At 54.1% G+C, this 23575-nt stretch overlaps 1 protein-coding gene across 2 annotated transcripts; it reads left to right on the top strand.

Annotated features, from left to right (window-relative positions):
• Window positions 1-1630: 1630 nt before the first annotated feature.
• Window positions 1631-21455, top strand: VSX2 (visual system homeobox 2; the record flags this gene model as incomplete). 2 transcript variants are annotated; one of them, XM_082451841.1, is made up of 5 exons in its annotated part: window positions 1631-4301; window positions 5603-5687; window positions 9587-9710; window positions 20120-20300; window positions 21130-21455. In XM_082451841.1, the coding sequence occupies exons 1-5, from the start codon at window positions 3932-3934 to the stop codon at window positions 21453-21455; spliced, it is 1086 nt and encodes a 361-aa protein (XP_082307967.1). In that variant the 5' UTR covers window positions 1631-3931. The 2 variants fall into 2 exon arrangements, with proteins under 2 accessions (XP_082307967.1, XP_082307966.1); XM_082451840.1 differs by having other exon boundaries at window positions 21073-21455.
• Between the last annotated feature and the right edge of the window lie 2120 nt (window positions 21456-23575).

Below are 23575 nucleotides of genomic sequence, written 5' to 3'. Positions count from 1 at the left end.
ATGAGAGAGCTGGAGCTCAGGGACTCTGCCAGGACACTCTCTCAGGACAACTGTCCAGCACAACAAAAGGCAAGGTTTACTCTCAAGGGATAAGCCCAAAATACACAAGAGCATTAAAAAAAAGTGAAACACATTCGTGGGTGACAGATTCATAATGGGATTATTGATTCAAACACAGATCCTTTCTCTTCCTTGCATTTTCCACCCTCCTCCCTCTAAAAATTGTTGCTGACGGCTGGGAGGTGACTCAGGGAAGGAGCTAGCAAGAGACAATGACTTGGCTGCAGCTGGTGCTAAAAATGACCAGCATCACAGCAAAAGAAGGAGATGGCATCATCCCTCATCCCTAATCTCCCTCCCTGAGCCTTAGTATCTTATTTGTAACAAGGGGGAAAGAACTTGAGAAGCTGAGTGGATTAAATGCCATAAGGGGTCTGACACCCATTAATAATAGTAGTAAGAATCGTGATGTCTGGAGTCCCCAGGGCCAGACACCATGTTAAATGCTTTAAAAATAGCAGCTCCTTCAACCTCTGGCCCAAACTCCATGAAGGCCGGGACTAGGTCTGTCTTGCTCCCTGCCATATTGTCAGTCCCAAGTATAGTATCCTCCTGCATAATGATAATAATAACCAACACTCCCAGGAACCTTATTTTGTAGTCTTATTTTGTATACTCACAGTATAGCCTTATTCACCATTTTCAGCACTGCACATTTCTAATCTTCATGACAGTTCTAAGGGGTAGGTACTACCATTATCCCCATTTTATGGATTAGAAAATGAGGCACAGAAGGAAAAGAGAAGCTGGGTAACTTTCCCAAGGTCACCAAGCCAGTGATAGAGCTGGAGTCTGAACCTAGAAAATCTGTCTCTAGAGCCCATGCCCTTGCCCCCTATGCTAACTCAGGGGGTCAGGGAATGCTCACAAGTCCAGTGTCAGGCTGTTTTATAGATAAAGCAATAGAAGCTAAGAGGGAAGTTAAATGATTGGCTCTAAGCCACAGAGCGATTAGGCGACAGACCCAGGATGTGGGTCCAAGGTGACCAAGCTAAATGCCTCTGAAAGGGTACAATTTACTCCCCCAGGCCAAGCCCTGGGGGCCAGCCTTTCCCTGTAGCCCCAGCCCTGCCCCCTGTGACCCCAAGTCCACAAATGTCCTCAGTTTTGGTCTGACCTCAGCTAGGCAGCTCAGAGACAGCCCTCCAACCAGGAGTCCTTCAGGAGTCCAGTTCCAAGGGTGGGACTGGCTGCAGGCTGACGCTGGGCCCTCCCTTCATCTGTAGCCTCTGGCGAGTGTGCCTCTCAGAGGGCCTGGGGTTGTCCCCATTCCCAACCTCCTAGGGCAGGATGGAGACTCTCTCGCTGGGAGTGGGAACTGGCAGCTCCACATCCAGTGTTTGGTCAAGAGATTTTTCATCCTCCTCTCCTGGCAAGAGCTGGGTTTCCATCACTCACATGCTTGCTTTCTATCACTCACTTCCTTGCCCATAGGCTGACATCTGGCTCACGGTGGATGTCCCGTGATAAGTCAGGGATATGACAGCTGCCATTAACAAAACTTCCCCATTCAACTTCCCAGGGTAGGCTGGCATGGAGAGGAGTCCGAGAGAGGGATGGAATCAAAAGAAAACAGCTTTTGACACCAGACTCATCTGAGGTTGAGTCTGGCCTCTGCTGCTTACAAGCTAGGTAGCTTGGGACAAGTCACCTAACCTCCCTAGGAACTTAAATTTCCATATTCATAAAATGGTGATAGAAATTCTTACCTGGAAAGCAAAGCCACTGCTTTGCACAACTCTAGGGGGCATTATTGACATGGTTGTCTGTGTAAGTGGTGCCACATGGAACCCAACTCCATAGAATAAAGGTGAAAGTTGCCCCGAGATTGCATATCCCTGAGTCTGTACCTTGCAAGTAAGAATAGGTATGTGAACTTTTGAATGTGGAACCAAGATACTAACAGGGTCCTTGTGAAGCCCTGATATTATGCTATGTAAAGGGGCTGGGGAGCGTGGGTGCACAGTAGGCATGGCACTATTGTGGGATAAGGAGACGGCCCTTGGAGTGAACAGTGCCCCTCTCCCAGACACCTGCTGCACTGAGGGATGTCCCTGCCTAGTTCTGGATCTTGTGTGGACCAGCCCAGAGCAGATGAAGACCCGCCTCACAACAGCCCTTTAGGCAAGGCCTCAGCTTCCATGTCCTATAGGGTCTCTTCTTACTTCTCAGTTTGGCCTCACGGCAACCACAGAGGGCACTAGATACCCTGGCAGTGGGCTGGGAGAGTTAGGGGGTTTCAATCTATTTGGGGGTTTGCAGTTGACTGGCCCAGAAATTCTGAATGGAATTTCTCCCCAGCCTTGCTTTCCAGTCTCTGCCTAAAACAACTCACCCTGTCTTTATTTCCCCTCAGAGGGTGCCTTCCAGTCAAGACAGCTTTATTAAAAACCTACCACTGTATGCTATGCTAGGCACAGTGGAGAGGAAGGTGCCAAGGTAGATAGACAGTCCTTAGCCCCACAAAGCTCACAGAAGAATTAGCTGAGGAGGTGGAGTGCAGGGTCTCCGGGGTCCATGGTGCACATACGTGTGTGTGTGTGTGTGTATGTATAGAATCACCTTCACTTAACACTTGGACCCAAGGGAGCCATCCTCCCTGAAAGCAAGGAACCAGTAGCTCCACTGCCCACCTTTGGAATTCAGGCTTTTCTTGTTTCTCCAGGTGAGGGTCCTGCCTGCCTAGAGCAGTTCCCTGCAGCCTCTCACCACTTTTCAACTGGCCCAGCTGGCTGCACTTCTGCAGCTTCCAACACAGGAGTTAGTCAAGGGATCCCCATCGAATGGGCACAGAAGCTCACCTTTTAATTGCCTCTCACACTCTCCCTTCTCCCTCCTCCTTCCCTCCACTTCAACAATGCCATCCTCTTCATTTGTCTGTTCAGTGAACTCTGAGGTATAGCAGACCCCCTGACTTGTCTATCTGATTTACTGGGAACCCCTAGCTCCTTGCTCAGAGCTAGTAAGGGCTCAATACATATTACTTGAGTGAATGGTTAGAAGAGTAATGAAATCTTTCCATGGAAGTTGGCAACCCTTCATGCTTATTCTAGGAAGATGTTCAGATGTCCACCGGTGTTCTCCAAAAGAAGTCGCCACCACTCTTCTTTCCCTCCAGGAACCCCTACTCCTGACTCCTTTATTCATTCATTCATTCATGGGGCGATATTTATTGAGTAGCTCTTCTGAACTAGGCATTGTATCCTGTGCTGGGGAGACAAGCTTTGAGCTCTCCCACCCCATCTCCTTCTTCAAACCCCCCTCTTTCTCCCCGTTGCCACCACACACCCTGCCCAGGACACTTGCCCCTTCCTCGTTCTGCCTTTTACAGAGTGGTCCCATATTTGGGCTTCTTTGACCCTGCCAAACCTGTATAGGATTGAGGGATTGAGGGAGGGTGGGAAGGAGGCAGCAGGACTCCCAGTCTCTAGCACCTGCCCTCAACCCATCCTTCCACCCCACCCCAGGGACTGTCCAAGTCGGCTCTGCCCAGAATCCCTAGCCACCCAGCCTCCTGGAATGGCCCTGAACCTTGTTGTCTCATCTCAGCCTCTGGGGGCCCTGCCCATGGGCGTCCTGCAGAGCCCACCCGGTGCCTGGCCCCCAGCGCCCTGGCCCCTCAGTGCTGCCTGCGGCGGGAGCTGCCAGCTTTTTGGAATTCCTAATCGCTCCTGGCCCCGGTGATTGGCTGCTCGGCTCTGACCCCACTTGGGCTGCCGCCTGGTTGGATAAAAGGGGAATCTCCTTGGGGCTCCAGAGCATTAGACATCGGAGGGGGCACCTGGGACCAACTTCGTGAAGCGGGGAGTCCGGCGGGGGGGTGGGGGGAGCAAAAGACCTGCGGCCTCTGCCCCTTTCAAAGAGCAGAGAGATGACGGGGAAAGCCGGGGAAGCGCTGAGCAAGCCCAAAGCCGAGACAGTGGCCAAGAGTACCTCGGGGGGCGCCCCGGGCAGGTGCACCGGGTTTGGCATCCAGGAGATCCTGGGCTTGAACAAGGAGCCCCCCAGCTCCCACCCGCGGGCTGCCCTCGACGGTCTGGCCCCCGGGCACTTGCTGGCTGCGCGCTCCGTGCTCAGTCCCGCAGGAGTGGGCGGCATGGGGCTACTGGGGCCCGGGGGGCTCCCCGGTTTCTATGCACAGCCCACCTTCCTGGAAGTGCTGTCCGACCCGCAGAGCGTCCACTTGCAGCCGCTGGGCAGAGCGTCGGGGCCGCTGGACACCAGCCAGACGGCCAGCTCGGGTAGGTGAGGGCGAGGCTGTGTGGCTGCCTGACTGGGGTGAGAGCCGGGAACCCCACGCCGTCGACTCTCGCTTGCACCGCAAGGCCTCCTCCGGGCGCAAAAGTTCGTGCCAGGCCGAGCGGTCGCAGCGCGGGCCTGGAGCCGGCGCGCCCGGGGCGGGGGCTCGGAGGATGCTCCCGGCTGCGGCCGTGTTTTGGCCTCCGTGTTTCCGGCGGCCGAGCTGTGCTCCGGTCCCCGCGTCGGGCCCGGCTCTGCCGCGGCGCCTGATTGGGGCCCCACTGGAAACAAGGCTTAGGGTGTCGGAGCGCGTGGGGCAGTCGGGGGTCCCCTTCCATTGCTCCACTTCGGCCCCGGCCTCTCGGAGGACCCGCGCTTCTAGAGCCCGATTCCGTTCCGGGCGTTGGCGGCCCGGGAAGCGGGTGCCAGCTCCGGGCCCCGGCCCTGGTGTCCAAAGTTGTCTTTTCATTCCTCCTTTCCTCCGTTCCAAGCCTCCCGCATTGGTCAGCTGGGTTTTAATTTTCTCCTCACGAGCTTAGACAACCCGGCCACCGCGGCGGCCCAGGGGGTCGCAATCCGAGATGCCACCTAAGCGGCACAATATCTCGGATCCCGGCGCCTCGCGGGCTCGGGACCCCTGGACGACCCTGCCGCGCCCTCGGCGGGCAGTTTTCCCGGCCGCACGTCTCCGCCAGTTCGGCCCTCCGGCTCTGGTTCGCGCTCTGCGATTTCCCCGATTTTTCGCTCTCGTTTAATTAATTTATTTTTATTTGGAGGGGCAACGAAAAGTGGTGCGTCGCAGTCTCTCCAGTCCTGAGGGGGGGCGCATGGTGCGGGCACTGGAAAGGGGGTTGTGCCCGGGAGCCCCCAGCCCTTCCCGGAGTCCAGCTCTCCGCGCCCAGGCTCCGCTCCTGGGGGCCACCTTCTGAACCCCGGCGCCACGGCTGCTAGCGCAGGGCAGGGCGCCGAGCCCGGGGCACCGCCGGGGTGCCCTGCGACCCGCGGAGGCTGTCGCGCTCCCTTGCTGTCCCTGCCCAGGCGTGTCTGGGCCTTTGCTTCTCAGAACGAAACAGAACGGAATGTGTTCACGACCTCCGGATTGCGGCGCCGGCGTGGGTAGAAACAGCCGCGGCTTAGGGATGGGGTAGACCTCGCGGAGGGCTCTCCGGGGAGACGGAGCAGGCCCGGCTGCTCCCGGAGGCCGCCGGGGGTGGGGCCCCCGCGGGTTTCGGGAGCCTGACGCGCCCGGGTGCTGCGGAGCGCGTCCCCCATTCTGCCGCACGTGCCTCCGCCCGCTTTTCAGATTCTGAAGATGTTTCCTCCAGCGACCGAAAAATGTCCAAATCGGCTTTAAACCAGACCAAGAAACGGAAGAAGCGGCGACACAGGTAAGGCCCCTGCAGCGTTTTCTGTCACCTTCCTGCTCACCTATCCCCTGCCGTCGTCCCCTGTTCGGGGGTAGGGTCGCTCGGACCCTAATTTCGCCGGCTCTAGATCTGAGGTCCGCTGCTGTGCCAGGACGGGGAGACCGGACGTTGTTTGGGGACATCCGCTCGGGGCCCTGCCGTCCGGCCGTGCCGGGTGAGGATCTTGATCGGCCGCCGGGGAAGCGGCACCGTTTCAGGCTTTCTCCTGCTTCTCTGGGAGAAAGGAAAGCCCCCAACTAGGGCTAAACCCGAGCCAGAGAGGAGCTGACGGCCCCCAGGTGCCAGCCCTGCATCGGCACATTCGGAGAGCCACGCACACCTCCGGGCGGGCAGATCGGCTCTCCCCTCCCGCCGGAGCCGGTTCCTCTGCCCTCTGCCCCGGCCCCTATTCCTCTCCCGCCGTCCCTGTCAGCACCGCCAACCCCCTATCTTTCTGCTCCCACCGTTCGCAAAATCTCGAGCGTGATATCCGCATGGATGGCAAATTTTCCTTTGGCTTCTGCTCCTCTGTGATCCGTAAGCCTCAGTTTCCTTGTCTGTAAAATGCGGAGGGAGGAGTGCGTGCCCTGAAGGACCCCGCAAGCCCTCGCTGGAGTGGAGTGGGCTGCCTTGGAGGATACAGACTAAAGAGTGAGGGTTTTTTTGTTTTTGTTTTTCTTTAAGTATTTTAAAAATAGACATTACTTGCACAAAGTTAAAATACAGTAGGTGCTGAAAGGTATATCCTGAAAAGTAATTCCCCACCCCAGACCCGCATTCCCTTCCGCAGTTGCACCACCGCTACCAATTCCTTGTGCAAATGTATGAGGAGGTTTTCAACAAATAAAGGAGTGAGAACCAAAAATCGACCTGACTTCCTGCGGGTGCTGCTTGCCCCTGCGCTTACCCCGGCTCTGTTTTCCCAGATCTCTCTCCGCCCCAGTGCGGATGGAGCGCCCGCAGGGTTCCCGATCGCTGGGTGGACGTTTCCCCCTGCGGTGCTCTCCACCCCATCCTCTTCTCCCCAATCTGTTCTCAGCCTCTTTGCACCCTTTCTCTGGGTGCTTTTCTGCGTTCCTCTCTTCCTTCACCCCCGGAAATGACCCCCACGTTTTAAAAAGGCTCTTCCTCACCTCTCAGGCCCCAACAGGTTCTGGCTTGAATGGGGGTGAACTTTGACTTGGTTTCTTGGTGACCTCGGTTTGTTCCCTTCAGGCGGCTGCTTGTTTTTGTTTTGTTTGTTTTGTTTTATTGTAAACGGAAACGTTGTTTTTAGTCCTGATCCTGGGTCACTTTTTACATTCATCCGTCCAGCAAATATTCATTAAAACACCTCCGATGCATCCATATCATGCTGGTGGCAGGGTGGGGGTAATCCTGTCAGCCTCTGGAGCCTGGACAGGGACCTCCAGCAGGGACAGGGACCCGGAGGGCAGGTTGGAGTCCGGCTGACCGGCTTCTGTGCTGCTGGCCGAATAGGGGTGGGGGAGGGATTCCCACAGCCAGGAGAGCCCCGGACAAAGCACCCCCAGGAGCAGTGTTTCTGCATGGGGACATCTCCTTGTGCGGCGCTTGGAGCTGACTGACCCACGGCCGAAAGTCCATGCTTAAGTTTTCTAACCCTCTATCCTCACCTGATACCGTCTCCACCAGGGAAAATTTGGGTGCTTTGGAGGGTTCCCAGGGAGACAGGACAACAGCCCTAGGTTTCGGGCTATTTCTGGTACACGAAGGGAACAGATTATTGGAGAGAGGAGAATGGCTGGTGCAATTTTTAATTAGTAAAAAATGTGTTTTACTGAGTGTCTCTCACTTGGGGAGTTCAGGTAAGAGACCCTGGAATATGGTGATGAGAGGTGAGCATCTCTTGATCACCCAGAAACACAAGGGGCTTAGCAGGGGTTAGAGAGGGGAGTGGGGATGAAGCAGCAGCCTTGGGAGTCTCTCAGATTTTGCTCTTCCCTTTTCCTGCAAGGCTCAGCTCTGGTAGACTGGTTACAATGGGAAACTGAAGGGTCTGGGGTTCTGTGTAAAGCCAGGAGCAGGGGTTGGGTCACGTTGTACGGGGCGCAGGGAGACTCCCTGGAGGGCACATCAGCATAAACTCGTGGATTAGCTCTGAGGCAGGAATGAGGGGAAGTTTGGGGGATTTGAGGCATTGTTTCATTTTGTTGCTTTCTTAATTCCTTTCTTTTTTGTTTTTTTTTTTTTTGTCTGTTTTTTTGTTTTGGGTTTTTTTTTGTTTGTTTTTTGTTTTTGTTTGTTTGTTTGTTTTTAATGAGAGCTCTCCCAAGCAGAGGCTGGCACTTGAATGGTTCTGAATGACCTGCCATCACCTTTCCTCTTTGGCTTTGGCCACGCCCCAATAGCTGTGTGCCTCAGTTTTCCTAGTTTTGAAAAAGACTTGCATGTTTTGATTGTTTATTTTGACTGTCTGTTCAGGGACCCTTCAGTAAGTGGCAGGAGAGGAATAGAAAGCAGCAGATCTTCAAAATTCTGAAGAATTAACTTTCTGTATACATAAGCATTCTGTTCCCCCCAAGAGGATAGGAGAAACAATTTAGAATCAAACCAGTCATTTTCTATAAAGAGCAGAATGTTTCTTTCTCACACATCCCCCGCATCATCCTCCAAGACGTTAAAGCCAACACCAGCACGAGGAGGATACGGGGCTGACATTTGTACTTTTTCCTTGTGTTGGGTGAGGCGAGGGCAGCAGCGAGGGATTTTTAAACCACACACCCCCCCATGCTGGTTCCAGGGTCCAAATCCCAGAGGCTCAAGCAGGGAATGTACCATTGTACAAGTGGAGTCTGTGAAAAAATCTGGACTATATTGCTCCCCAACTTGTTGATGAGGGTGCAGGATAAAGGTCACCTAGAACCTGGTGAAATTCAGGTCTGAAAAAAGAATTTGTGTCTGTAAGTGGGTGTGTAGTGTATTTATTCAAGAAAGGGGGATATGAACCCCCTAATATTGGAGGTAAAAAATCGTATGTACTGGAGCATATCCATTTGCTAGGGTGAGAGGATGTGGCTTTTACTGGATTCTTAAAGCAGTTTATGACTCAAAATAGGTCAATGTGAACCGCTCTGTGGGCGCTGGGGGAGTGTGTGGGAAGGCGCTCTCAGGATGACCTGAATGAAACTCCCTTGAATGGGGCTCCCGCTGGGTGAGTGGCTGAGCCTGTGTGTGGGATGGCGGGGAGGTGACCCTTGCCTTCTGAGCCCGGGAAGGGACAGAGCACCCCCTTTCCCATCTCCCTGCCCCCAAGACTCCGCGGGTGGCTCTAAGGAGCCTTTAGGTCTGGGCAGGTGAGGAGGGCGGGCGTGCTGAGGTAGGGTGAGGGGCTGGTAGAATCAGTTAGTTCTCTGCTGTACAGACGCTGGGGCTGGGGTGGCTGCTGCATTTGACCTTCTGGTGAATCCTTGAACTCTGAGTACAATTTAAAAGATCAACTCTCCTGTCTGTGAGAGGAGCCCAGGAAGCTGGTCCCAATGAGGCTGAGGCACTTATTTACCTGGTGAGCCCTCCACGCTTTGCCTGGAAGAAGAGGGGCGTTCTGCAGTTTTCTAAAATTTGTGTCTTAACACCCTTTCCCCCCAAGCACTTCCAGGAAGATTCCCAGTATAAAATGTCACTGAGGGCTGAAATAATACTCCTCACCACCAGAAGGGTAGTGTGGGCCCTCAGACTTGAATGAAGAAGAGTTCAGAGGATGGGGGTGGGGGGGCGGGCGGGGAGCGAGGTTGCATCCGATTGTGCTGGCCAAGCCTGGGTTTGGGATCTGTCCAGGAGCCATGGGGGAGGGCCATTCTGTCCACTCTGGGACAGCTTTTTCCATTTTGGGGGTCCTGACTGACTTTTTTTGCTCCCCTCAGGACAATCTTTACCTCCTACCAGCTAGAGGAGCTGGAGAAGGCATTCAATGAGGCCCACTACCCAGACGTCTATGCCCGGGAGATGTTGGCCATGAAAACGGAGCTCCCCGAAGACAGGATACAGGTAACAGCTCTGAGACCCTCTCTCACACTTTCCTTACCCTCAGGGACATTGACTGCCCCAGGCTCCCAGACACCCATCTCCCACCCTGCAGCAGAGTGTGTGCTTGCCTGTAATCATGTCCTCATGCACAACAGTTCATTTAAGCAGGCAGGTGTTTGCTGAATACCTACCGCGTGAGATGGGCACTGCTGGGGGAACAAGAGACTTAGCAGAGGAGGTGAGGCCTGCTGCTGCACTGTGGGCTTCCTGAGGAGTATGTGAGACAAACCATGTGGCTGGAGGTGGCCCCAGGCCTCTCTGGGTGCCTGGGGGTGGGGGAGCATCTGTCTCCCTTCCTTCCACTGCTTCCCCATGAAGAAGAGGTTGCCCCCTCCCTTCCTATCTACTCCCCACCACCTCCATCTACCTGAGCCTCCTTCCTCCTCACAACCCAACAGCTGGCCTTGCCCAGGGCTCCGGCTCCTTGACTTCTCCCAGATCTGGCCCACGATGTGCTCATTAAGCCCCTCCCCCTCACTGGAGAGTTTTGTGGCGGAACCAGCCCTGACCTGGACTGGGCTGTCCTCAGCTCTGCTGGGCGCCCAGCCTCCTTTCATCAGTGGCAGGATCCTCCCAAGTCCAGGACGCCCCTAGCTGGGCAGGAGTGGGCTGCTTAATCATTTCTTCGGGAGGAGATGAAGTCTGATGATTCTCCAGACAGGGCCTCCAAGAGCAGGAAGAAGTGATGTGGTGGAGGAACACTTCCAGAAGCTTTGGGGTTGCCTTAGTTGGATCAAGACCTTTAATCAAAGCTGCTCCTATCGGGACACCTGAGTGGCCCGGAGTAGTTGACTGCCCAGGCTGGAAAAGGGCAGAGAGGGTCCCGACTTCTTGAAACCCCTTCTGCTCCGAATCTCCTCCTCCTTTGTGTCTCCACGTGTGATGTGAGTTGGGGGTGGGGGTAGGGGACAAGTCCAGAGGAACCAAGTAAGGTGTGTAGGTTCCTTGCGCTCCCTCACTGGAGAACCAGAGAATGGGAAACGAGGCTTGAGCTGCTTTTCCAGAAGAGCCTGCCTCTCCGCCGGAAGTCTATGGGGAATTTCAGCCAATGGCTTTAGACAGTGACACTAACAATAAGCTCAATTATTCATAAGCAGATTATCTGTTTGGCGCATTATCCGTGGTGGCCTGGATCCATCATCCCCCCGCCCCCCGCAACTGAGTTCCAGTGGGAAAAGGCTGGGTGTTGCTTCTGGATCTTGTGTGTGTGTGTGTTTGTGTGTGTGTGTGTGTGTGTGTGGTCATGACGAGCAGCGGGGGTGGGGTGAGGCTGCCCGATTTCCCCGCTGGTTGGTCCCACATTTGCGCTACTGACCAGCAGGAAAGAACAGCTTGTCTCTTGCGGTGGCTTGTCCTGAAATCCCTTTGGCTGTGGTGGAGGTGGTGGGTGGGAGTGTCTGAAAGATCTGGGGAAGCTCGCCCTCGGCTGTCACTGCATTGCTGTAAATGCCCAGCCGTCAGACTGTAGGCTTTTTAATTGCGGGGGGCATTGTCTACAGGGTGGTATCTGAAGCCACCAGAACCAGCATGGAGGAGCCAAGAGTGTGGAGTACATTGATTCCCTGGATTGTGAGGACTGGCTGTGGAATTTGTGGTCATGGGAGAACCAAGGCAAGGATCTCTCCAACTCTTCCAGCACCCCAGAAGGTGTTTGTGAGTTGTCAAATAGCCGTGCCCCCAACTGTTTTACCAAGTGGCCTGGGAAAGGTCTTAACATCTATCGGTGGCAGTCACAGCTCTATCCCACAGAGCAGTTCCCATGTGCCCAGTGTTCTAACCATGGGACATGCACAGGAGAGGCAGGGTGGTGCAGTGGTTAGGGACACCAACTCCGGAGCCAGACTGTCCTGGCCTCACCAGTTACCAGCTGAGTGACTGTGGGCAAGTTACTTCACCAGCCCGAGCTTCCCATTGCTCATCTGTAAAATGGGGATGACAGTGGCAGCTGCAGGTGTGATGAGCCATGTGTGTGGTGTGTTCCAGTGGGTCCAGCATGGGCCCAGCTCACTTGGTTTGAGCTCTGATCTCATTAAATCCTGGCGACAGCCTGTGGGGGAGAGAACATTAGCCTCCTTTTATAACTGAGGAAAGTGAGGCCCAGCAACTGCCCAAGGCCAAGCAACTAGTAAGTGGGGGGACACAGGGACCCACCTAAGGTCCCTTTAGGCTGCACCTAAAGCCCACTCATTCACCACCTGCCTCTTGGGTTTGAAGCCTTTGCTTTGACTTGAAGCTGGAGGAACAGAGATGATTTGATGTCAGGTGGGAGGCCTGTATCAAATCTTCTTTTTTAAAAAAAACCCCGATATTTATTGAGTACCAGGTACTGTTCTAAAAACCCCCAAATCTCACTCATAAAAAAATTGTTTTTTGAATGGGCAAATTCAGGTACATGAGTTCAAAAGGGTGAAACATGAGTCACCCTTGCCACTGTCCACCAGCAGTCCCTCCAGGGGCTACCAGTTTCCTTTGGTTCCTTCCAGAGATAGTTTATGTATATTCTTTTTAAAAAAATTTTTTTGTATTGGAGTATAATTGCTTTACAATGTTGTGTTAGTTTCTGTATTCTATTCCCAAAGAATCCTCAGAATGCCCGATGGACTAGGTACTATTACTATTCCTACTTTACAGGTGGGGAACCTGAGGCCCAGAGTTCAGACCTGAGTCCCTTTAGACTCTAGAACACTTACTTCACTACACTGCCACCCTTCCTCCTCATTTCCTCTCAGCATGTTGGTTCAGTGGAACCAGTGCATCTAAGGATGGACCCTACCACTCAGAGCCAGTCCCCTCCCCTCCCCCAGCTTTCAGGCCTCTGTCTATGTGTTGAGGCTTAAGGGGAAGGGCAGTCATTAGAGGCTCCAAGTCTGAAGTTAGATATTCTCAGGTGGAATGGAAAGGTTATTGGACTGGATATCCAGTCAGGGACCCAGATCTTAGTTCTGGCTCTGACACCCACCAGGCATGGCAGAGGCCAAGCCATCTGTAAAGGGAAGAGGGGGCATCCCTCCCAGAGAGCAGCCTCCTCAGAATCGCCTCTCTCACTGGGCCCCTGGGCTGCCATTGGACACACACTTTTGCTGGGTCAACCTAAGTAAGCCCCTGGATGTGTCTGAGACCTACTGTCCAATGTCTAATGAGAACACAGTGTAGATGTGAAAAGTCAGACACACCTACTTCTAATCTTTGTTTCACGGCCAGCAAATCAAACTCTGAGCCTCAGATTACTCATTTGTGAACTAATAATAACAAAAATTATCTAAAATAATTTAACAAAAGTATTGTTATTGGCATTATTAGTACATAGCATTGTCCCAGATAGTAAGTGCTTTCCATGCCCTTTTTCATTACATCCTCACAAAAGCTAGATGACTTAGATGCTATTCTTATCCCCATCTTCTGGATGAGGAAACTGAAGGGCTGAGAGGTGAAGTAAGTGATGGACTGGGATTCAAACCCGGTACTCAAGTTCTATCTCGGGAGAGCAAATGAGGGAAACGGGAGTACCCATTTACAGAAACTGGAATAATTAATGCAAATTGCAGTGATGAGGGACCAGCCGCCTCAGTAGTGGCGATTCCCTCTGCCTTTGTGCTTTGAGGGCAAGCACTTCCTCCCTCTACATCTCTCTGGGTTGGAGTGTAAAGGGATAAGGTGCATTGCTGGGGGAAGAAGGGATTTCCACTCTTCATATCAGACTCAGACACGAAGTCCTTTTTGTGTCTCTGAGAAATGCTAGGGTATGGCATTCTGGAAGCCCCTGCCGGACGTCAGCCCTGGGGAAGAGGAAATGGATTTCCAGATTGACTTTATTTCCTCTGTGTGGTCACTCATTCTCAGAGTTGTAAGATAGGAGAATATTAAGATATTCACTTATGTGTTTACTGTATTTTTTTCTGACAAGAGTTGTATTTATTTAAAATGCCTCCATTGCAGAGATATGGATGCGCAAAGTGAACAGAGACATGTCACCTCCACTCTTAGCAGCCTGGTGTGTTTGGAAGGATGAGATTTGGACTCTCTGACTAGCACTGTTCCATTCTGCCTCTTTTAAAGTGGTCCCCTCCCAAGGGTAGGGAACAAAGTTTTAGGGGATTATATTCCAGAAGTTAGAAGATAGCTGCCTGGATGGGAAAGGGTTTCCGTGTGTCTCAGCCAGGGACGTTTATTAGATCACAGGGCAGCTTTTTAAAATTACCCGTGCCAGCCCCCCACACCTAGCAATGCTAGGTTTGGTTTGATGTGGAGCCTGGACGTTTTTAAAGCTCTCCAGGTGATTGTGTGTAGCCAGTGTAAAAATGCTGGGTCAGAGGCTCAGGAAAAGAGTTGCTGTGTTTTCAGTGGGTTAATATGAGTGGAAGAAAGTGGAGTATTGGGTAACCTGGTGGGATGACCTGTCCAGAGGTTCAGGGAAGGATGCTGCATGGGGCTGCCAGGAAACATGGGCAGAGCTGCCCCCTAGTGGACATCAGAGGCTACAGCAAGGCCAGGCTTCTCTGGGCCTGAAGCTGGGACTGGAAAGGGTGTGCTGAAATATGCTGTCAGAAGTGCTGAGTGGATGTGGAGTGTGAGGTCGTTAAATCACACCAGCAATGAGCCCAGATTAATCAGCTTCCAGTCAGAGGAGAGGAGAGAAGCTAAGTGAATATGATGGAAAGTGCCACATGGCAAAAAAAGCTGGGCCCAATGGCCTGGGGCAAGATTGGAGGGCAGGGCTTGGGGTAGCCAAGGGGCCAGAAGGTGCAGAGCATCTACCATGCAAGATGTCTCCTTTAGTGGGGCGATCCTGGAGGGACTGCAGAGGGAAGGAGGCCTGGGCACATAGTCCTTTGGGGATACAAGGCTGGGAACTTGTGAATACAAGAGAAGCCCTGGTTACCCACAAAGGGAGAGAGACAGCTGACAATGTTGCCTGCCGGCTCGATGGGTGCCCTGCGGCAGAAGAGCATCCATTTGGCAAGAAGCCCTTTCCTGGGTCCAGTCCATCCTTGGAGGCACGAGCTCTTGGGACCTTCTCTGCCAGGTGTGGAGGCACCTGTCAGACCAGCTGTCAACAGCCAGAGGCCTCCTATCTGGGCTCTCTGAGTGCTGCTGGGCACCACCTGTGAAGGGAAGTGTGCCAGGAAACCCAGACTCTTTCCTGAGCTAGAAGATCTTCCCCCTCTCCTTTCCCTGGGACTACCAAGTTGGTGACCTTTGATGTCCCTTGTAGGCCACTTCTCAGGCACTTGGAGGCCCTGAAGTGGAAGGCAGGGCTCTGGTCCTTGCTGGGGCCTGCACGCAGGCTCTCCTGAAGAGTTCCAGACCCGACTTCCTTGAGAGTGGAGCAGTGTCTTCCAGAAAGTGCGCAGTCAGGAAAGTGAGAGAGAGATTGAAGGAGTACTGTGGGCTTGCCAGAAACAAGAGACCAAGCAGGAAAGGGGGCCTAAATGCTGAAAAAACATGTCAAAGGTGGGAGATGGGAGGACCCGGCTTTATGGGGAAAGTGTTGCCGAGCATTTGCTTGAAAGCAAATCCTCATCTCGTAGCACATTTGTCTCCAGAATTCGCCCAGCATCAGGCCAACATTTTTCAGTTCTTACAACATGCCAGGCATTTTCCATGCACTATTCTGTTGAATTTTTACAACAAACCTGCAAGGAAGTGGTATCATAGGGCAGATGAAGAATCGGAAGCTCAGAAAGGTTAAGAAATGCACCCAAAGTCACAAAGGCAGTTGGAGATAGAGCAGGGATCTCCAACCTAAGTCTTCTAGCTCCTGATCATAGCCAACTGCATGGATGGTCTCTTGCATTTGAGCCTCAAGGGTCTGGGAAACATTAGAAATGCGGGAGACTTGCAGGGGCATCTGTTTGGCCCCTAGAGGGGAAACTCGAGGCTATCTGTATTAAAATCTTACAGCCTGAAGGTTAGCTCTGTCCCCCCATCACACCTCCTGGAGTTGTTACTGTTGTTATTGTTATTATTTGTCAGTCCAGCCTTGCTGCAGAGCACGTGGAGGGGGCCAGAAGGGCAGGTAATGCCATTGATTAACCTGACCCCTGCATGACTCCCACTGACTTTCTGTGCCTCCACTGAAATAATAATAAGTAGTTTTTATTGAGCACCTTCTGTGTGACAAACACTGATTTTAGGCACTTTCACTTATTTCATTAATTCCTGAAACAACCCAGAAAAGTAGGTATTCTTTTTTTTTTTTTTTTTGGTATTCTTATTTTATGCTTGAAGGGACTGAGACTGAGAGAGAGCAAGTAACTTGCCCAGGATCACACAGCAATTTTTGTCACAGTTGGGAATTCCAGGTCAGGACTGGCTGCTTTCAGTGCTTCTTGCAAATATTTAAGTTCTGCACACATGCTGGTTGCTTCCAGGAAGGGAAGAGAAAGGCAAATATGAAGAGTGGTTAGGGTTAATTCTAATTCCTTGTCCTCTTCCCTCCAAGGCACCAATGCCACAGCTTCCCTGCCAGCTGTCCTACAAAGAAATTGTTTTGGCTGTCCAGGTTTCCTCCATAAACTGGAGCAGCATCTGGTCTTCAAAGAGCCAGGCATTCCAGGAGCCCATAACCAAGGGTCTGGATGACTCCTGGTTTGAGCGACCAGCTGGCACCAACTCCCCTTGGAGCATCTGTGGGCAAAGTCTGATCTGCAGACCAGTTATTCATTTGTCCAAATTAGGAGACTGAGGAAAACGGTTCTGTTTACAGGCCCCGGAGATGATCTGAATCCCAAGTCTGCACCCCCTTCTTCAGTGTTCCAAGAAAGATGCTGTTTCCATCTGAGAGCCCTGCCCCCCTCTCAAGCTCATGGAATCCTGGGGAAGCCAGGGCAATGCACCTTTCCAGGCATCCACACTTGGGGGGGTCGGGGGAGTGGGAGTGGGTAGTGAGCATCTCTACTTTTGTTTACTCCACAATCCCTTCTCCAGAATACCTGATTCTATTTATTTTTATTTATTTATTATTTTGCTGTGCCATGCGGTATGTGGGATCTTAGTTCCCCGATCAGGGCTCGAACCCTCGCCCCCTGCATTGGGAACTCGGAGTCTTAACCACTGGACCTCCAGGGAAGTCCCCAGAATACCTGACTCTAAACCGTACTGAAAACAGACACTTCTTTCATCAGTTTGTCAACAGAACTCATTCTTGGCAAAAACCAGATCTGACCTCATGCTGTTTATTTGTCCCTTATGAATATGTGTATGTTTTGCTGCAGAAATCAAAGCTGGTTTGACTATGGGGTACTGCTGCTGCTGCAGGATGTTACATAACATGTAGTATATGCATCACATATTTTTTCTAAAATCCAAAACATTCTGGAGTCTGGTCCCAATGGGTTCCAGTTAAGGGCTTGTGGCCTTGTTGTTTTGTAATGCACCATATTCAAGCAGGAAGGTCATCTGCCCAGGAGGTAGATGGCTTACTTAGATTCATAAAGATAACCTTCCCAACCCTCTGTGGTCAGACTTGGAATTCCACCTTGGAATTCCATCGCCAAGGGGTTCATTCTTTGCTGTCTTCTCTGTGAGGTGGATGAAACCAGAAGTCACTTACACCTTTCTGTGGCTTAGTCCTTTTAGATTTTTCCTCTGTGCAAAAAAGCTTGAGACGAGTACTTGTAGAGGACGACTAAGTGCTAATGGGAAGGAAGATAGAACAGGACAGAGGTCTCAGACAAACTTCAGGCTTTGGGTAGGGCAGAGGGCCTGCGGGACAGGCAGGGCCGCAGGGGAGAGATCTAAACACATCGCAGAGCCAGGCTAGGCCGATGGCCGAGTTAGCCCGAACTCGCATGGCGCACCGCTTTCCGCTCTTCAGTGCACGGAGCGCAGCCATCTAGTAGCCTTCAAATTACATAAACCCGTTCCTTGGCCCAGGTTCACTGAGTGCGGTCTGGGTCCAGACCAGAGGGAGGGCTTGCATTAGCTCCGCAGCTCTCCAGCAGGGACGGCAGGTGCCAAACCCGGTGGTGGCAACGGTGCGGCTCACCGGAGGCGGCGCCGCCCAGGGAGGGACGAGCGATCATTTTCTAACAGCGCGGGCGCGGGTCAGTGTGAGGATGGAGAGGCCCGGGGTGTCTGAGGCCGCATCTCTCCCATTTTTAGAGGTTCCCAGTTATTTACAAATGAAGAAATGCCAAAACAGGTTACACACATTTGGGTCAACTTAAAGATGTGCGAGGACCGTGCGGTCTGGAAGCAGCCCCACAGAACGTCTGTGACCGCGTGGCTCTGGGAGCCTTGGGGGTGCTGCCGGGGCGCCCCCTGCTGGATGTGGCCGGCCGCGCTCCACCGCAGACTCCGGGCTGTCGGGAGCTGCCAGGGAGCTCACTCCGCCACCTGGCGGCGGCGGCGGGAACCGCAGGGGCGCGCGGACTCCGAGCCCCCGCCGAGGCCTCCCCGAGCGAGACCGAGGCAGCAAAGGGTTAAGCTGTCAGCGGCGCGACGTTAAACAGGTGTCAAAGGCTCCCCATATATCTGCAGATTGAAATCAAATTCTTTGCCGTATAAAAAGATAAATTACCCAGGCGCTGCCGCGCGTCCCACTCATCACGCCAGCGCCAGACGGCAAGCAATTTTTTTTTTTTTTTAATGTGCTAACGACCTAATCAAGCAATCAAGTCGGAGAAGATTGCAGAGTGACCGGGGCAGCCATCTGCCGGCGAGCCCCGCATTCATTTCCCGCGCCCCCGCGTGGGGAGGGGGCCGGGGAGGGAGCTGCCGTGGGGGAAGAGGGGAAAAAATCCTAAACAAATTAACACCCAATTTTCCCCGTCTAATTAGTTAAATGAGAAGTGTTTGGGGTCCCCCGGGGAGGGGGAGCGGCTCGCGGCGCGGCTCGCTCTGCCTCCCCAGCATTAATTAGTGCAGGTCAATGCTGCGGCTCCCGAGAGAGCAGCCGCTTTAATTTCCCGTGATATTTCAGTGCTTGAGGCCCATCGATTCAAACAGAAATTAACTTATTTTTCAATCAGCCCAGGGCTGCCCCTGGGGGTGACTCTTCTTTTGCCGCCTCCTGAATAGAGCTGGAGCAATTTTTCATCAAAAGCTGAAACCTCCGCCGCCGGGGGCGGGGGAGGGGGCCCGGAGGGAAGGGCGGGGACCTGGCCGAGGTGAGGGAATGGAAATCACCCAGGAAACTAATAGATTTTCCCCGAACCCGCCTCTGCCCTCCCCCCATCCCCCCACTTCCCGGGGCGCTTGGATGGCTCGCCGCCCCCGGGGTCAGGGCCTGGAGGGGCTGTGAGGGGACCAGAGGGGGCTGGCGGGCCTGAGGTCCTTCCAGAGACCCCCGGTCTGCCGCGGGCCTCTCACCTGCTTGAGGGACAGTGCAGCTGTCCCTGGCTCTGGCTCCTGTCATCTGGCGGAAGCCTCAGGAAAAATGCTTGGGGGGACCAAGAAATTCCCCCCTCCTCCATGCATGAAAGGGACCCTGGGATCTCCTCCAAACACCAGGCTGGAGTGTTGCTGATACCCCCAGCCCACCCCATGCTCTTTCAGACCCCGCACCAGTCAGCTCTGGGACCACAGAAGCATCCCCTAGAGTGTCTCCCACCGCACTCTCCTAGGTCCCTACCTTCACGTGCTCCTCACACCAGAAGAATTTTGTCTTCCTTCCCTGACTGAAGGATGGCTGCCCAGCTCCCGCAAATGTCATTCAGAGTTAGGTCCAAAATTGTGCACAGTGGGTGAATGGAGGACACCATGGCGGGGCAGGACTTGGCCAGGACAGGGCAGAGAAGGGAGGCTAACTCAGGCCTCTTGGGAGTGTCCCCTGCCGTGCTTTGCAGCCGTTCCCAGGCTTCCTGACACCTGGATGAAAAGCCCTGTGCTGCCTGAGTCCACACTGACCTCGCCTGCCGGGACTGCTCTGGCCTCTGCCGTTCTGGTGGAGAAAGAGCCCTGAACCAAAGGCACTGGAAAGGACTTTGTCCTCTGCGAGTCAGAAAAGGGATTCTGTTTGTATGCTGGAGGTGTGAACACTTGCAAGAGAGCTATGAGGGTCGGGCTTCTCGGCTGCAAACAGAGGACCACATGGGGAACTGCCCATCTGCTAGACCCTGTCCAGGAGGTGTCCTTACTCCATCACCTTAAACTGCTTTGATTTAAAAAAAAAAAAAAATTTTGCCCATCATATTCTCACAGGACTTGTATCTCATTCTGGACACCCTGAGCCTGGAGGAACCCCAGGGGTACTTCGGGGTAGGTGAGCTTAAATAAGGATGCCCTGCTGGAGAAAGCGAAGTCACAGGGGAATGGGGCCGTTGGCAGTCAAAGAGGCGGGTCCATTAACTCCAAGCAGACACAGCGGGGTAGTGGCCTGGCCTCTGCCTGGTGGAGGACGCCCCTGACCTGTTCGTCTGCACTTACAGGTCTGGTTCCAGAACCGAAGAGCCAAGTGGAGGAAGCGGGAGAAGTGCTGGGGCCGGAGCAGTGTCATGGCGGAGTACGGGCTCTACGGGGCCATGGTGCGCCACTCCATCCCCCTGCCGGAGTCCATCCTCAAGTCTGCCAAGGATGGCATCATGGACTCCTGCGCCCCGTGGCTGCTGGGTAAGAGCCTGCACTCTCCCTGGGGCCCTGCCCCCGTGGTGAGGGGAGCGGGCTCCCTGGAGGAGGGGACAGAGCCCTGGAGCAGGGACGCCTGGCCACAACAGCCTGGCAGGAGAGAGGCCCTCCAAAGCCGGTCTCTCGGGCTCCCTTGGGGGGCTCAGAGGGCAGGCTGCACCCAGGGCTTGGTGTCTGTCCCTCGCACCCACCTACTGGGTGCCTAGGACTCTCATCCTGGACGGATCCCCCTGTGGGTTCTTTTGTCCTGTGAGCAGGGGGTGGCTATTGCCCCAGGGTTGTATCCTCCTCTTCCCTTGGCTGGAGCTGGGGTTGTGGTGAATGAAACAGCCCCTCTTGGGGGTTGAGGGGACCTCTAGTCCCTTTGGCCACCATTCTGGCTTTGCCCAAAGGACTTCTTCCCTCTAAGTCTCTCCACCTGCCATCCTCCCCCATCTGCCATCTGGACCTGTGTCTGACAGCAGCGCCAGCTTATCTTGGAGTTCTGAGATCTGGAATCCCAAAAGGGAGGGCTCGGGGAGCAAGTGCTGTGCTCGGGAAGGGACAGAAAGGACTCCCGGGGGCCAGGTGCCCGGGGACTTGGCTGGGAGAAGCCCTCTGCAGGCCTGGTGCCCCGCTGCTGGTCCGCAGCCCCATCCCCAGCCCCCCTCCCGCTGCCCCGGCCCCGACCCCTGGGACTCGCGTGACTGCGGTGTATGAAAGTAAGGCTTTCTGCTCGTCCTTAATTCTGGCCTCTCTCTATCTTTGCCGTTTTCAGTTCAAGATGGCTTTCCCAGGCGCTTTTCTAAACCCGAATACCAACAATTCTTTTTAGGGATGCACAAAAAGTCGCTGGAGGCGGCAGCCGAGTCGGGGAGGAAGCCCGAGGCGGAGCGTCAGGCCCTGCCCAAGCTCGACAAGATGGAGCCGGAGGAGCGGGGTCCCGACCCCCCGGCCGCCATGTCCCAGGAGGAACTGAGGGAGAACAGCATCGCCGCGCTCCGAGCCAGAGCGCAGGAGCACAGCACCAAAGTGCTGGGGACTGTGTCTGGGCCCGACAGCCTGGCCCGGAACGGCGAGGAGCCGGCGCGGGAGGAGGCCACGGACGAAGACAGGCCAGCGGAGAAGCTGAGTCCGCCGCAGCTCGAGGACATGGCTTAGGTCAAGGGCGCGCAGACCCCGGAGCCCCAGGACTCTGCTCTGCTCGGGGCCTGTGGTGCCAGGCCTGGTTTCTGCCGCCCTCCCCCACCCCACAGGCCCTCCGTGACCCCCAGGGGACTTCAGGCACAACTCAGTCCTGGCTGAGGCTTTGGGCCACGCTGAGACATCCCTACCTAGTCCTGACCTGTCCAGCACCCTCCTCCTCCTCCTAACAGACCTGCCTCAGAAGCCTTCTTGCCGCCCCAGACCACCCCCTCAAGCTGCTTTCAACTCAGTCCTTTGGCGGCTCTCCGTGTCCGAATCCACCCCTTACTCTCTGTTCTCTTGCTCAAAAGCGCCCTCCTTCCCAGCGCCGCACCCCCTGTGGATTGTGCTCTGCCCAGACCCAAAGACCGCTGCTGCAAACACACTGCCCGCCACAGCGGCGACAGGGGTGGAGGACCTGCACTCCAGTGCCGGCGTCCTGAGCGCCCCAGCCCCCAGCGAAACTCTGCTCCCCTGCCTGCTCCTTCCTCAGTGTGGATGACGTACTGTCCTGAAGGCCCAGGCACAACCCCTGCCAGCCCCCGGCTCTGGGGCCCAGATTCCAGATTCAACTTGGAAAGTCTCAGCCTGGGCCCCTCGGCCAGCCTCCAAGTCCTGCCCTCCACAGTCAGCCTCAGGAACCCACCCTCCACACCCAGCCGGTCCCACCATTCCTCCCCACACAGATGCCAGCGCCGCAGGGGGCAGTGTACGGTACCTGCAGTGAGGCCAGGGTCTGCCCTGCAGCCAGGGGGCATCCCTCACAGCTGCTGTGACTCACTGCACCTTTGGGAAGCCAAATCCTCCACCCAGGGCCCTTGGGTGTGTGTTCTGGAGCATCCTGACCGCACCCCCACCCCCAATATGCTGCCTGTGACCCTGACTTGCTGTGCAAGGCATCCTTCCCCTAGAGATTCTTGCAAATTACTGGTTCGCATGTGCCCTGCCTTGGAGCAACCCAATCCAGCTGTAAAATGAACACATAGGAAACCACAGACCTTGACTCAACTTGATCCAGGCCATTCCTGGAGTGGGCCTGGGGCTATAAATAGCCGTCACAGTTGATCACAAGAAGAGTATGAGAAAAGGCTAGAAGGAGAGCAAGGGAGGAGCCAGTGTTAGACCCAAACTAAGCTACAGGCACACATACCTTCCCGCTGGGCGTGAGCCGTGGTGCATGTTCTCTAGAGTCAGACAGTGATGGGGTAGGAACAGGGGACGGGGCTTCTTCCTGTCAGCTGTTGGGAGGACCTGTCCATACTGATGGCCTCTCTGCAGCTGCCCCTTCCACCCCCAGGCCAGGCACATGTCCCCCTCACCCCCATAGCATTTTCCTCTACTGTCCCACCCACCCTTGCAGGGGATCCCTTGCAAGAGAAAGGCCTGAGACAGTGAGTTGGGATTTTAATTCCATATCAAAAGTTGATTTCTTCTTCATTCCGTTCATGGACCTTCCCCCCAGTTCTTCCTGTCTTTGTCTCCCATTGGTTTGAAGTGTTAGACTGTAGCCCCTGGTGTGTAAATAATGTACATAGAATCAGAAGAAAGAAACTTGATATTGAAGTGTTTGAAATATGGAACTGTAATAACTTCTAGGTATTCGAAACCTGTGATTTCTGTGCCATTTTCTGTAAAGATACAAGTAAGAATAAAATTGATGTAAAAACGGCAGAGGAGGGATCCAGGAGTCCTCTGTGGTGAGCATAGCGTGTGTTTGTGTGTATGGGTAGCATAAAAAGTAAATCCATGAAGTCATGTTTAGGTCAAAATTACTAGATTCCTATTTTAAAATTATTCCAACTGTAGAGGCACAGTGGTCTGCCTTTCTTCACTAAGCTGATGTCACTATTTGTCACTGCAATATGGGACCCTCTTCCATTGCAGGCATAACTGAAATATCCCAGCCAGTGAGCCCCTAAGTTATTACCTGTGACTCCTTCCTGCTCCCCACACAACAAATTACATTGACCTTTCCCTCTGGTCCTTACTTATAAACAACCCTAGTTCCTTCGCATCTCAGGTGAAGCCCACAGCCCACCTTGGCCCCCGAGAGTACTGACGCCCTGCCTTTTGTGTACACATGTGCACTCGAATAT

This window comes from Balaenoptera physalus (assembly GCF_965194825.1).
Source record: "Balaenoptera physalus genome assembly, chromosome: 2".
NCBI lineage: Eukaryota > Metazoa > Chordata > Mammalia > Artiodactyla > Balaenopteridae > Balaenoptera > Balaenoptera physalus.
Note: the sequence above shows the minus strand (reverse complement) of the source record. Positions and strands in the feature narration are given on the sequence as shown.